We start from the raw sequence: 14,255 nt of genomic DNA on the forward strand, positions 1-14,255 counted from the left end.
ACGATCTTAGAGTAGAAATGACTTCCTTTTATAATGTAAGTTGGAATAGACTATGAGAGCTTAACTGAGTACTTTGGGAGGGGAGTGTAACATCTGTAAGAACTAAACTCACTAACTCTTTCAGGGTCGGCATTTCATGTGGATAACGTGCCTGGCCCAGGGTTGTTTTTTAGTGCTCGCTCCTCATTTGTCTCACTCCTGAAGGTGGACGTTAACATCCTCTCTATTAAATACCAAATTTTCAAAACCATTGTGTCATGGAATTTGCAATTTTTAACAATGCACCTTTTACAGATTATGGACTAGGAGGAATTTCGCGAAATTCGATTTTAACTCATTTAAACCAAGTTTTATTTTAATTGTTAAAAGAAATATTTCTGTATTTCGGAGAATAAAACAGAAAATCGTCAGATGGCAAGTTATCCAATTAATAGTACAATCTATCTTAGATATCTAATGTTTTCAAACATTGTTTAGAGCATTGCATTGTAAAAATAAGAAGTAAGACAATAAACTAAATGTCGATTAGAATGGACGTTAGAACTGAAAGAGTTAAAAGCTGAAATAAAGATTGTAAGTTCTCGGAAAACGTCACCCAGTACTCAGAAACTTACCTTAGGAACTAGAAATACTCTTAGAATTATTATCTTCCCTTATATTTTTTTCCATTATCGGACCACTAATTCGGGAACTCTGTTTTAGTATATTTAGTAAATTGAATTAAACATCTGTTGCTTGTTCGGTAGTCGCTGGTGCGAGATGATGTTGCTGTGGTAAGCAATCATAAGGCTCAACATTGAAAGTAAACCTGCTATGTCCATAAAATAGTTTTATATTAATATGCAACCCAAAATCAAATACAATGTATATGACCAAGGCATCAGAGCAAAACGTCAATTAATTAAAAAGAACTGTCTCGTCTGACCCTATCATAAACTGATGTTTTCATCTTAAACTTATTTCCAACTACATAACCTCAATTTTTTCTTCACTACCCACTAAATATGCAATGTACTGCAAACGGCAAAACACGAGTACATGATTTCATGACGCGGTATATAATATTTATCCACGATAAATTCATATAATATTTTGTACCTACACATTCAATTATCCAATCAAATAGAAGCTAATCTTCTTTAAAGTTTCAAAGGTTCGCGTTAGAACCTCCTCCTGTTCATTAATAGATGAAACACTGAAATCAAGTTTCTCCCAACGAATGAGTTATTATTGATAAAATCTTAATTTAAAGAATTTAATAAAAATAACAATATTTTTACTAAAAATAATCAATACTTCGTTTAATTACGAAAACAAAATATAGTTATTATTGATATGTATGGATAGAAGGAAAATAAGTGCTCCCTGAGTGATATCAAGTACATTAAAACTGGGGTGGAAATTTAGATTTTCCACAAAAGTAGAAACTTTATCTAGAAGTTAAGGACTACCATATGAAAATGACGCACGAATGAAGGCGGAGGGACGTTGACGATCAGCGGAACCGAATGTTATGGAGGGATACTTGTTCTTTACACTGATGGCTAAATGACACAGAAACACATTAAAAAACTTATAAAGCATCTAACCCGTATTAGTTCAATTTCTAGATTACACGTTAGTCCCGTTTGACATAGCCAGAAATTTTCAATTTGGGATGTGATTTCAATTTGGGAACAATTACGTGGGGTATACAACGCATTCTCATACTTTGAATAAGGTCAACCAACAGCTCTTGAAATTGCATCAAACTGTTGCAAATTATCCGTCGCAGGTCATCCAAAGTCCTGAGTGGTGGAATTTGTGTTCCAATCCTGTGCTTAATGGCGTCTCAGACATGTTCAATCGCATTAAGGTCCGGGATATATGGTTACTAATCCAAACATGTGATATCCTAGTGTTCGGTATATTTCTCTGCTACTTTCACCCTCTAAGTATTATCATAAATTAGACAACTAAGGCCATGGATCCACTGAGAGGTCACATATATAGTCGCAGAGAAGTGTTCCGATAGATTAGACCCGTCACAATATCCTGCCGATGCAAGCAGTTCAAGATGCTACTGCAAACCATAATGATCTTATTTCATAAAATATGCGATTCCATAACGTATCTGTGGTCCCAATAGATAAGAAAACATTGAAAATAATTATATGCTCTGCACCAGACTCATCAGAAAGAATAGCTGATCCCACTATTCTTTGGTCCAGTCACAGTGGTCCAAAGAACACGTTAGGTGGTTCTCACGGAGTCGTTGTGTGAGTAGAAAACCTGTAGTGGGTCGCTTTGCGTAATGGAAATATTATGCAGCCGTCAGTACACAAGTCGTAGAAATATATGGGTCCCAAAGAATTCTGCGAATGTCAAACTACTACAGTGTTGCTCCAATGTAGTTCAAGTTTAATGTTAAAAATTGCTTCTTGTGGTGATTCGTCTACTCTATATTCCTTCGAATGTTTTTGCCTTTCCTGGAATCTTGTTACCCTACAAAATTACACTACGCGCTACATTCAACTCTGCACACACAGATCGCTGAGTATGCTGGATTTCAAGTCTTCCGATTATATGACTGCGTGTAATGTCATCCAGATATTTTCTCTTGTACTATCCTCTATGCTTTTTTGTGCATTTAATGTGTGCCTGACAAAGAAAACACTTGGTATCCAACACTTTACTTCCAAGCTTACATTCCATATGCCATACCCACTGATTATGAATCCCGCTTGGTACGTGTGTCTTCCACTTAATTATAACTAACTAACTAACTCTATGGCCTATGGAACCCGGAAGTTCAATACCGCGTTCATAAAAGCTCTCCACTGACTTCTATCCTTAGCTAACTGCATTCAGTTTCTACTTTGTATTCCATTTTAATATTGTCCTCCCATCTGAGCCTAGGTCTTCCTAATGGTCGTTTTCCGATTGGTCTTCCAGTCAAGACTTTGAAAGCGTTTCTACTTTCTTCCATTCTAGCTACATGACCCGCCCATCTAAGCCTCCTAGACTTGACGCCCCTAACAATGTTGGGTAAACCGTATAAATTATGTAGTTCCTCGTTATGAAGTTTCCGCCATTCCCCTTTCTTGTTCCTCTTGGGCCCGAATATTCGTCTCAGGATCTTGTGCTCAAATACTTTCAGTCTATGTTCTTCCCTCAGAGTAAGTGACCATGTTTCGCAACCATACAGAACAACAATTTACGTTATTTGTATGAGGTATGATGTGGTACTTTCTTGTATCCACACAACTTTATTTTTTCTTGCAATATGTCTCCATCATTAAGAAGCAAGTCCTTTAACTTCTTGACATGAAGTATCTTACGAGAAATTTCCCTCCCTGAACTTGCTACTGAATGACACAGCAGGGATAAAAACTGCTCTTCACATTTTACAGGAACAAAGAGATTGGGAGTAAATGAGTGTTTAGATTGTTTTTCAGAATAAGTGAAATAAATTGTATTTTACGGCCTCGCCGCTGGAACGAAAGTTCAAACAGTTTTGCGAAAGGAAGTCAATTGTTATGCAACCAACAATTCCATGACGTTGTGCAGTTTGTATAACATTCGCACATAAATAATTCCACCACACATTCCTCTACACAGGGAGCAGCAATAAACGATATGGGTGGGTGTGAAGACTGTCCACTTTCCTCATTCGTCTTTCTTATTTCAAATAAATGCAAAGTATAAGCTTATACGCTATAGAGACTTTCACAAAATCAATATTAAAAGCTTTCCACTGTCCAGATACTATTTTCACATTGCAGCAGACTACCTCACTCATTGTGGCCCCGCGTAGCGAAGTCGCTAACTCTCTAGCCTTCGTTGCGAGCGGTCCCGGGTTCGATTGCCGCTGAGAGCACTCGGTCGAAAAACGCTTTTTCTGGTCAGCCACCCCGAATGAGGTTTTCCTGGGATTTCTTCATTCACACCAGGCAAATGCCGGGGTGGTACCTAACTTATAGGTCCCAGGCCGTTTCTTCCTTCCCTTTCCTCGGATAGTGTGCTCGCCGATGGCGTCATCCCTCAAAACGTGACGGGCTAAATGGCCATAGATGCCGAAAGCCCAGAAATCTAAATGCTAAATCCTAAAGCCCACTCATTACACAGCTAAATTAAATAAAATCAAATAAAAATATATTTACGTGTATCTTTGTTAGTAAAAGAATAGAAAAAATTATTATTTTTTAAATATCTATTTTTAAATTAACTTTTAATTTTTTTTACTCTATTTTTTATTTATTTCCCCTAATTTACATGTACTCTGTATGCCACTATTATTAGGAGAGTGCGTGTCATAGTTAGGAGACAAAGAAAACAACACTTAAAATCTTTTACTTAAAAATTTATTTTTTTATTTATAGAACATAAATAAATATAATGTAGCAATAGGATTTGAAAACTATTGATTATGATATTATTGGCAAGAAATGTTATATCATTTGTGCAATAAAAACTATTTTTCTCCGAATTTCTCGTAAATTCTACATGAGAATTTGCTCTCAAGAGAGCCTTATGTTGTTCCACTCGTTGTGATATATATCGATTTCTGTTTCGCCTCATCTTTGGATATAACAGTTAAATACAATTTCTAGTTTTAAGAGTAGATCGTAATGTTCGTCTATATCTCATTAACAGTTCTCTGTGTTGTCATATTGTAGTACCACAATAAAAACCTTGTTGTGAATGTACTGCAGCATATTACAACAGATTGCATTGTTATTGTTCTCCAACAATTATTATTTTTATGTTCTCCAACAAACTACACATGATGATTTACAGTTGGTAAAGTCGTGTTGTTGCACTTAGATCTATCGGTTTGTATGTGACTCGTATTTTGATATCTTTTCTTGTTAAATGCAAAAGCATTGTTAAGAAAATATTATGCATTAGAAATACGCATATATTCACTATTTTTACATAAAGGTAACCAAGACTTGTTCTGTCGCTTTTTCACCCACCATCTTCAAACATCAATATGTCACCTTAGACGTACCTGAAAGATCCTTATCATCGTCCACGACCTTCTGCCAACATTCTGGAAGGCCATGGATTTCGTCGGGGTAGAACGTAGTGGGCCGTGAAGCGAAGAAGGTATGAAGTGTATTTTTCACCTCTACTAGCGATTTCAACAGACTTCCTCTAAGATGATTGTCCAAGGAATAGAACAGGTGATAATCGGACAGTGCAATGTCCGGGGTGTATGGCGGGTACAATAGTGTTTCTCATACAAAGCGTAGAATGGTGTCCTGGGTCATCCTCGGTACGTGAGACTTAGCGTTTCCTTTAACAGGACGATCCCTTTGCGATTCAGAACTGCTGGCTCCAGAGTTTTGAGTTGTGTTTTTTTACATGGGTCAACTGTTGACAGCACACAGTTGCATTGATGCTCTGACCAGCTGGTAGCAGTTTCCGATGCACGATGCCGCGAGTAGTCTACCAAACACACAGGAGGACCGTCTTCTGGTGCAGTAGTGGTTTCTGCTGTTTCGGAACCGGTTTATGAGATGGTAACCAATGCTGACGGCACCATGGAGCTTTGTACAGCACCCATTTCTCATCACATGTCAACACCCTGTCCAGAAATTGCTTCTTCCACAGACAAGACTGCAAAGAAACACACATGTCCGCTCCTGTTCTCTTCTGCTCCGGAGTCAAATCATGTGGGACACATCAACTTAACTTGATACAGCTTGGTGCTTTCCAAGTTGATGAATTTGCTGCCGAATGTTTTTTCCACTCACACTGAATTGTAGTCCCAATTCCTCACAGGTTTGCCCACTGTTCGCCTCAATTGCTGCCTGAAAATCTTCATTTTGTACATGTGTCGATCTTCCGGAGCGTGGTTCGTCTTCGAGTGTTTCGTCACCGTCCTTAAACTTGTTAAACAACCACTGCACTGACCGGATACTCAGAACACCTTCACCAAATACTTGGCATATCATCCACCCCGATGCAGCGACGTTTGACCCCAGTTTGAACTCGTAGAGCATACATTCCCTTATGACGTTCTGTGGAGGTCCCATGTTCAATCTGTTCTTACGCAAGTTCACGGTGTAACTGAACTGCCACAACCAGGTAATATGTTGGATATACCCACACCACCAACTGACCTAACAGTTATCTCCATTCGCATTCAACTCACGGTGTGAGGCCCGATTGGACACAGACCTCCACAAAAAGCGACCGACCTTTCTTGGTTACCTTTATAGTACCGGGCTATCAAATGTCAAGGGCTATGGGCCGACCCCATTCTGAGTAAACATACCAAAAACTGAATGGGAAGAAAATTGTTGAAGAGAGATAGTTTTGAATCTAAAATGGTAGAGAGTTTCCCCAATTGCTCCAACCACTTGCACTCCACACTGGTAATGCGTCCTCTGTTATACATGGATCGTTCAATATATGTTTTCCTAAGCTAGAAAAAATATTTATTTTTTAAGATACATGTGTAAATTATACATACATTTATAGGTGGGTTCTTCTTCACATTTTCCACATAATTCCCAGTGAAATTCAGGCATCTGTCTCACTGTTGCAACAATTTGTCCAAACCATTTGCAAAAAATCAAAACTCTGCTATTTAGCACCCTCCTCACATTGCGCTTCTCTTCTTCATCTCTTTTGAAACGTTCACCTTGCAATGCAGACTTTATCATCGGAAAAGGATGGAAGTAACTCGGCGCTTAATTGAGGCTGTACGGAGAATAGGACAGCCGTTCCCACCTTAATTCTTCAATTTTGTGTCTTTTTAGCGTGTTGAGTATGTGTGGGCGTTATCGTCAAAAAGAAGAAATCAGGTCGCTTATGTCGAATTTTGTTTCCTTGAAGAAGAGTTCAGGTTCGACATAAGCGACTTGGTTTCCTGTGACCTGGTGACGAATAAGTGAAACTGAATGTAAGGAAAGTGCTAAATAGCTAGAATCGATTTTTGTAAAGGGTTAGGACAAGGTGATACCGTGAAACAAATGCCTGAATCACAATGGGAAGTATGTGGAGAAGTGAGCCAGGATCCACGTACACATGTATGAATAGTTTACAAATGTATTTTAAAAATACTATTTTTACAGCTTAGGGAAACATATATTGGACGACCCACGTATGAAAAAGCAACATTTGTAGTTCGAACGGAACGGAACGACACGCGAACATAATAGGAAAAACATACATAAGCACATTGTTACGCGAAATGAATCTTGAAATTCACGAATCCGTTTTCTAACAATGCTTTACTGTTGGTATGATGAAACTCTAAGAGAATAACCTCCCTGAACTGGCGAAGTTGCTTCTTCATTTGGCATAAAGTGGATTCCAAGAGGCTACGGCATTTGAAAGAATTCACTTTTTGTAGATTGAAAATTATTTCCAACAATTTCCCTCTGTTTTTAATTTCTTTACTCATAACGAAGCTGGTCCAATTCCCGAACTTTCCATACCCCCGTTAGTTTATAACAAACACTACCAAGGGTCAATACTGTTGTGTGATATTACGTCATCGGATTCATATTAATATACCTTGATAAGGAAAAGATAGTCGAGTAGTCATGAACTTATTTCCAATGTAATAACTAAGTACTTGAATTACAGAAGCTGTTTGAAGTTACAAGTAATTATTATGTACGTCTCATTGTTAGAAGTGTGTGTGTCACTGTTAGGGAAACAAACAATAATATGAGGGTAATTTCAAAACTTCTGCACACTGAAAGATGTTATGGAAGTAAATAAATTATTGTACAAAATACCTTTACGAGCCTTCAATATATCTCCATTCTTGCTTATGAAAGCTTCCCAACATTCTGGTAAATTCTTTCATTAAAATACCAATGCTGAACAAAACAACGTTTTATTATAAAATAATATAATAATAATTGTGACAGTTTCGGATATCTAACATATCCTTCTTCATACACTATCGAAAAATCAGACACTATTGAATATATCAAAGCTAGTATGAATCAGTTAGTTATTGGTAAATTCTGTATTCCGGATAGGGCATCTTCATTGCAGAGCTGTCTGATCACTCAGATCACCTCACTAAAACCTTCCTCTATTATATCGAAACGTTTTCCACGGAGTCGTTCCTTCAATTTGGGATTTGAATCAAAATCTGTTGGGCTCACATCAGGACCATATGATGGGTGGGGAAGTATCTGAGTGAAGACATGCTTTTCCTCTTCACTCAAATCATGTGGAACCAATCTGTCAGCGATTTTTATCATCTTTAACTTTTCAGTAATTGAGCTGAGCGAAGCGAAGCTCTTATACTCGGGTTAGCCGTTTGGTTGTCCGCGAACTCCTCCTAGACCGTTTGGCCGATCTCAACCAAACTTAGCACGCTGATAGAGTATGTCGTGCTGAGTGACAACATAGGTCGAAATCAAAAATCCGATGTACCATCGAGGAATAATCACCGAAAAACGCTTCCTCCTAGACCGTTTGGCCGATCTCAACCAAACTTAGCACGCTGATAGAGTATGTCGTGCTGAGTGACAACATAGGTCGAAATGAAAAATCCGATGTACCACCGAGGAATAATCACCGAAAAACGCTTCCTCCTAGACCGTTTGGCCGATCTCAACCAAACTTAGCACGCTGATAGAGTATGTCGTGCTGAGTGACAACATAGGTCGAAATCAAAAATCCGATGTACCATCGAGGAATAATCACCGAAAAACGCTTGCATAGACTTAACATGGGGAAAAAGTTTTCACGCGATTTTTTTGTCAACAATTAAAAATGGCATTTATTATTGCATAATGGCCAGGAATGATTACGTAGTTTAAGCTCGCTCAGCTCATTTCATTGCAATCAGGTACATCCATTGCATTCCTAGTTATACTGTAAACTGAAGTGACAGACATTCTTGTCTCATATGCAATTTCCTAATGTTTTTCGTCAATCCTCTCTCAAAATATCATTCACAATAATCTCTTAGGTGTAGTCTGTTGCAGTTGACGATCTTTGACTTCCTGGGTTGTCCGCAGTGGGTTGTCCGCACACATGAGCTTCACGGAAACGACCTGATCACCGTGATACAGTACTACGGTCCACTACACTATTTCCACAAACCTTTCGTAAAACATTGTAAATGTCAGTTGGATTTTTTCCACGTAGAATTTCGATTTTGATGTAGAAACGCTGGTCACTATAAGTAGTAATCCGACCTCAGTCAGGTTCAGCTTCCATTTTAACACTGAATTTCTCACAATACAGCCACACAAACTAGCAAACACAGACACAACCGTCAAGCCCAAAAACTATGACTCATAACTGTCATAAAATTGAACTTGATCACCCCACTCAAACGGTTGCGCATGTGCAATTTAGCGTCACAGGTTTCCGTCGATTTTCTCGAACATTACACATGAAAATTTAAACCTGCCATTTTGATAAGTTCGATGATCTGTAGACTAATACATGTCTCATCTTTGTACATTATTTTAGTTAAATAGAAATTAATTTAGAGTTAATCATTTTTTGATATATTTCGTTAACCATACTTTGTGTACTGTCATCTTGCTAGAGTCATAGTAATACGCTTGATAAGAGTAAACTTCAATTTTATCTTATTCCGCCAGATTTTATTTTTACAAAAACATCTTTCTTGGTTTCCTCGAAAACTACGCATGACAATATACACTCACCAATATCATTTTGGTTATCTAGATTAATTTATATCGATTGGTACATAATTCACTTTTCGACATTTCTTTTCCTTTTAATCACTAATAACAACGTAGAACTAAAAATCCAATAGCCAAAGACTGTTTCTTAAACTGACGCTATTTTATCCTTCCTTGTTACTTATGGAATTGAAACTTTCTAAAAACTCGGGAACAGATGTGTTGGTGAGTTGTATTTCAATGCGCAGTAGCAAGTCCCGTCCTCACATTTCTCACTGCTACCTGTTACAATCATTCTTCAATAGGTGATCGAAGTGTGCAGAGTTCAAATGCAATTATTATTTTTTTAACCTGTGTGGAATATTAAAATTCCATTACTATTATTATTATTTCCAATAATTCTTAGTTGATTTTCTTTGTTATTATTTAGATAATTTGTTATGATCATTTATAACGTCATATAATTTTGCTACTTTCTTGTTTTTTCAGGATGATACCTCAAATTAAGATGGCGTTGAAGAAGTTATTGACAGGAACCCGTAACTTCTATAGGATCATCTTGTTGAACAAGATATCTACGGATAGCATCTGGTTTCGATTACATTATAAGTTAACAACTGGACTTTTCTTCTTCCTTTGTCTTATGGTGACTGCCCATCAATTCGTAGGAAATCCCATCGTTTGCATCCAAGATGAGAGTTCTCCAATTCGTCAGTCGGTGATAGACACATATTGCTGGATCAATGGCACCTTCAGGCATGGAACAACAGCAATTCATCCAGAAGCAGTTGCTTCCGCACAAAATGACAAAGTTCGTTATCATTCTTACTATCAATGGTTTCCGCTCATCTTATTCTTCCAAGGCATGCTCTTCTATATCCCGCATTACTTCTGGACCATCCTTTCGGATAAGAAGCTGAGAAGATTATCATCTAGAATGCGGGATTTGAACGTGGATGAATCTTCTAAGAACCACGAAAAGAAGATAAAGAAAATGGTTAAAAGCTTTATTTATTGTTGCGAAAACGTTAAATCTCTGGTTTATTATTACTTTCTTTGTCTCAGCCTCAACTTCATAAATGTTCTCAGTAATCTCTATCTCATCAATGTATTCCTCGGCGGAGAATTCATCAATTATGGCTTAGATATGATCAAGATTTCCAACCAGGAACCCAATAACAGGATCGATTCCATGTCTTCCTTCTTCCCACTAGTCACCAACTGCGCTTTTAGGAAATATGGCGATTCAGGAAGCATCCAGGTCCACAATACCATTTGCATTTTACCACTAAATGCTGTTAACGAGATGATCTACATTTTCATCTGGTTTTGGCTAGTATTGCTACTATTAATCACCGTTCTTGACCTCGTTTATGAGCTGATCATCATATCATTCTATTGGTTGCGTTCGAAGGTATTCAAGTATAGGTTCATACTATCCGACCGTCGAAATATCATGGAAGTACTACCCTGGATATCCTACACCGAGTATTACTTGTTCCAGTTGATACGACAAAATGTTGACCGCAATATCTTTGAGAAGTTTATTCTGGAACTAGAACGTCGTTTTCAGAAAAGGAAATCTGGAGGTGCCCAGGCTGAAGGGCCTTACGCAGAGGAAGAGTCTTCCGACTCGCAGGAAGAGAACGGAAATGGGCAGGTATAAATCATTTGCTTTACACGATAACGGGAAACAGAATTCGGTTGAAATAGAAGCCTAGTTTTAGAGCTAGTACCACACAAATTTATTATTACTTTACTACGATTTCAAGGAAAACTAGTACATTTTACAAGAAAAAACAAAGAAACATTTTACCTTTTATGCTGGCTGCAGTATCCAGAAAGGAATGAAAAGAATGGAGTATGTTGATCATTTTTTTAAATTTTTTGTTTCTTTAATATGAGTTTGAAAACGTAAACTTTAGAATCTGGCTGCAGATAGAATTACTAAAACATTAAAGATACATATCATTTAACTGTTTGTTTAGTTATTTAAAAAAAAGTTAAAAGAATGTCTTGTATTAAGTCTTAATAGATTTGTTTGATGGGATCATTGTTTACCAGTTTTATGAAATAGTATTGAACAACAATAATAATGATAATAATCGCAATTATGGAATTATATGATTGATCATTGGCAATATTTGAGTTTTTATTATCTAAATTGTCAGCCTTATTTAATACTTGCGTTCTAACATGTTGATCACAAAAGTAATTATTATTTCTGAATTTGTAATCTGTGTGTCACTTATTATAATGCTATCATCTTATTTTCTCATATTATATTACTAACAACATCTAAAGAATATGAACCTCTAGGGACGCTTTCTTACTGCTTTGAATTCAATTCAGTAAATGTATTAGTTTGATTTGATTCGCACGCCTCATTATAATGTTTCCTCCTTACTTTGCTAGAATTCGTGGTTTATCTTATCATACATGACTTAGTGGTTTATTTGCTTAGCTTTCATAATTCTATTGAATAGTTAATCTCTAATAACTCTTTTCGTCACTCACAGTTCAATTGATATGATAAGCAAATTCTTATGTCCGTTTTTTATTCATTATTGTAGTCTAGGCTACAAATCATCAATAATTGCCTAGCCTAAACTAGGTTTCTATAATTTCTGTATTAAGTTTGTGCTACAGGGAGCAATGATAAGTTTAGAGTTATCACTTCAAACAAAACACATGAGCTTAAAAGTTTGTACGAAAGTTTCAAATTATTTTATTGGTTATGATCTTATAAGTAGAAAGCTTAGCAATTTTGTGTTATTAAGGTTTCGATATATATTTATCTTATGATAGAGGGGAAACATTGTGGATTATATTTGTCACATGTTTTAATGCAGTAAATATTCTGAAGCATTAACTTAATTTTAAAATGATATGATAAGTTCCAATCAGTGTTATATTTATGTTAATGGAAGTATTGTAGAAGGTTTCAGATGTATAACAGATTTTGATCGTTAAAATTCCTCAAGATGAAATTTAAGCTATAGTTTAAGTTGACGTAGATTCCAATATCTTATTATTTAAACATTGTTAGAAGCTTGTTTAGAAAGAAAAAACTTGATTTATATAACACTTGCAAGTTTATTTTTGAGTTTCAACTCCTTTGTAAAAATTGTGAAATTAAATTAAAAGTTTTGAAAGCTAAAAGCACTAACTTCTTGGTGGAATAAATCATAGAAGAAAAGGTTTCCAGATTTTGCTTTTAATATTTGGTGAATTTTTAAAATGTAAACAATACGTACATAAAAGAACATAAGCGTATACTTTTTTGTAATACTCGAAAATTCTTAAGTAGAATCGAAACAAAATTTTCATTTCATTGAAAACGAAGAGTTGTTGTGAATTTTGTAAATTGTAAATTAATATTTGTTTGAAAAACTGAAATATTCAATGATTACTTATTATATATGTATTAAAATAATGCATTCAAGTTTCATATTTGTTACTTCCGAAATGCGTATTAGTAAGAAGGTATTCTTTAATAAATACTGGTATTTAATAATTTCGTTATATTTTGTTAAATGGTTTAATCGTAAAACCAAGGTGTTCCATAAGAATTGTGCTTCCATTTAAAACTTAAAATAATGCTTTTAAATTTCATTCTTACTGCGATCTAGCTTTTTCGATGTATTCACTAAATATATATATGGACATTTGTACAACTTTCCTTAAATACTGAAAAAGGTGCATTCGTTGTAAACTTCCAGAATAGAATGCATTTTAATATGAGAATGAACAGTAAACTAGTACATATGGTACTGAACAATGAAGTTTGTCAAACAGCAGTTTGCGTAGTAACTCAGTTTGGAACTTTTATATACTTTTGTACATTTCCCTGATATTTAAACATTTATGTACTTTCGTGTAGTCGTGATACTGATTCATTGAATAAAGTTTGTTTCAAATTTCTTTAAGGATAATATTTTTACACTAAGAGGAACTACCCAGTTTTAAAAGTTGAAATAAGTGCATGATCTATCTGAACGTTAAGAAATACATTATTCAAAAGTAGTAAACATCATTCCTTTATTTTAATTGTTATTATGTTTTAGGTTTAATGCCCCACGAATATGCATCGAAGCTAAAAGAGGCAGTTATGATGATAATGAAATAATTAGTGGAATGAATAAAGTACGAGGGAATGGGAGATAATATAGAAAATTCACCACATGGTGTTTGTACACGATAGTGCGAGCTGGAGCCTGGCGCAGGAGAGGTGAGCACTACCATCAAGACACCGCGGCCATGCACCATATCTAGTTTCAGACGTAAACTAATATATGTTCTCAAGTTTTATCTTTATGCTGGAGGAATGTTACAATCCTGTGACTCAAATAATGTGTATAGATATTTCGACAACAAGTGTCCTCCTGCGATTAGTCTTAACTGAGTCATCGGCTTTATGTTAGTTGGAATAAAAATTACAAATTACAAGTGTTAGGTAAGTACACGATCTAATTTTATATATAAATTTAATTGTGGAATGAATGAAAACTTACATCAATGAGTACATATCATGAAAAAGAATTCCTTCAAGTTTTGTTTCATGTTGGTAGACTTCAACGTGAGATCCTGTGTGGCCCTGCACACGTCGAGAGGATATTCTACTTCTCACCACGT

At 36.0% G+C, this 14,255-nt stretch overlaps 1 protein-coding gene across 1 annotated transcript in view; it reads left to right on the forward strand.

Moving 5' to 3' along the window:
* The window catches only part of LOC145664821 (innexin inx2-like), a 39,362-nt gene extending 25,824 nt beyond the window's left edge, over positions 1-13,538 (forward strand). Inside the window, exon 3 of the mRNA XM_081731814.1 lies at positions 10,110-13,538. Within this exon, the coding sequence (XP_081587940.1) occupies positions 10,111-11,286 (1,176 nt within the window). The 5' untranslated portion in view covers position 10,110 and the 3' untranslated portion in view covers positions 11,287-13,538. The remainder of the gene's footprint in view (positions 1-10,109) is intronic.
* The last annotated feature ends 717 nt before the right edge of the window (positions 13,539-14,255 follow it).

This window comes from Thermobia domestica, chromosome 11 (assembly GCF_964235325.1).
Source record: "Thermobia domestica chromosome 11, izTheDome1.hap1.1, whole genome shotgun sequence".
Taxonomy (NCBI): Eukaryota; Metazoa; Arthropoda; class Insecta; order Zygentoma; family Lepismatidae; genus Thermobia; species Thermobia domestica.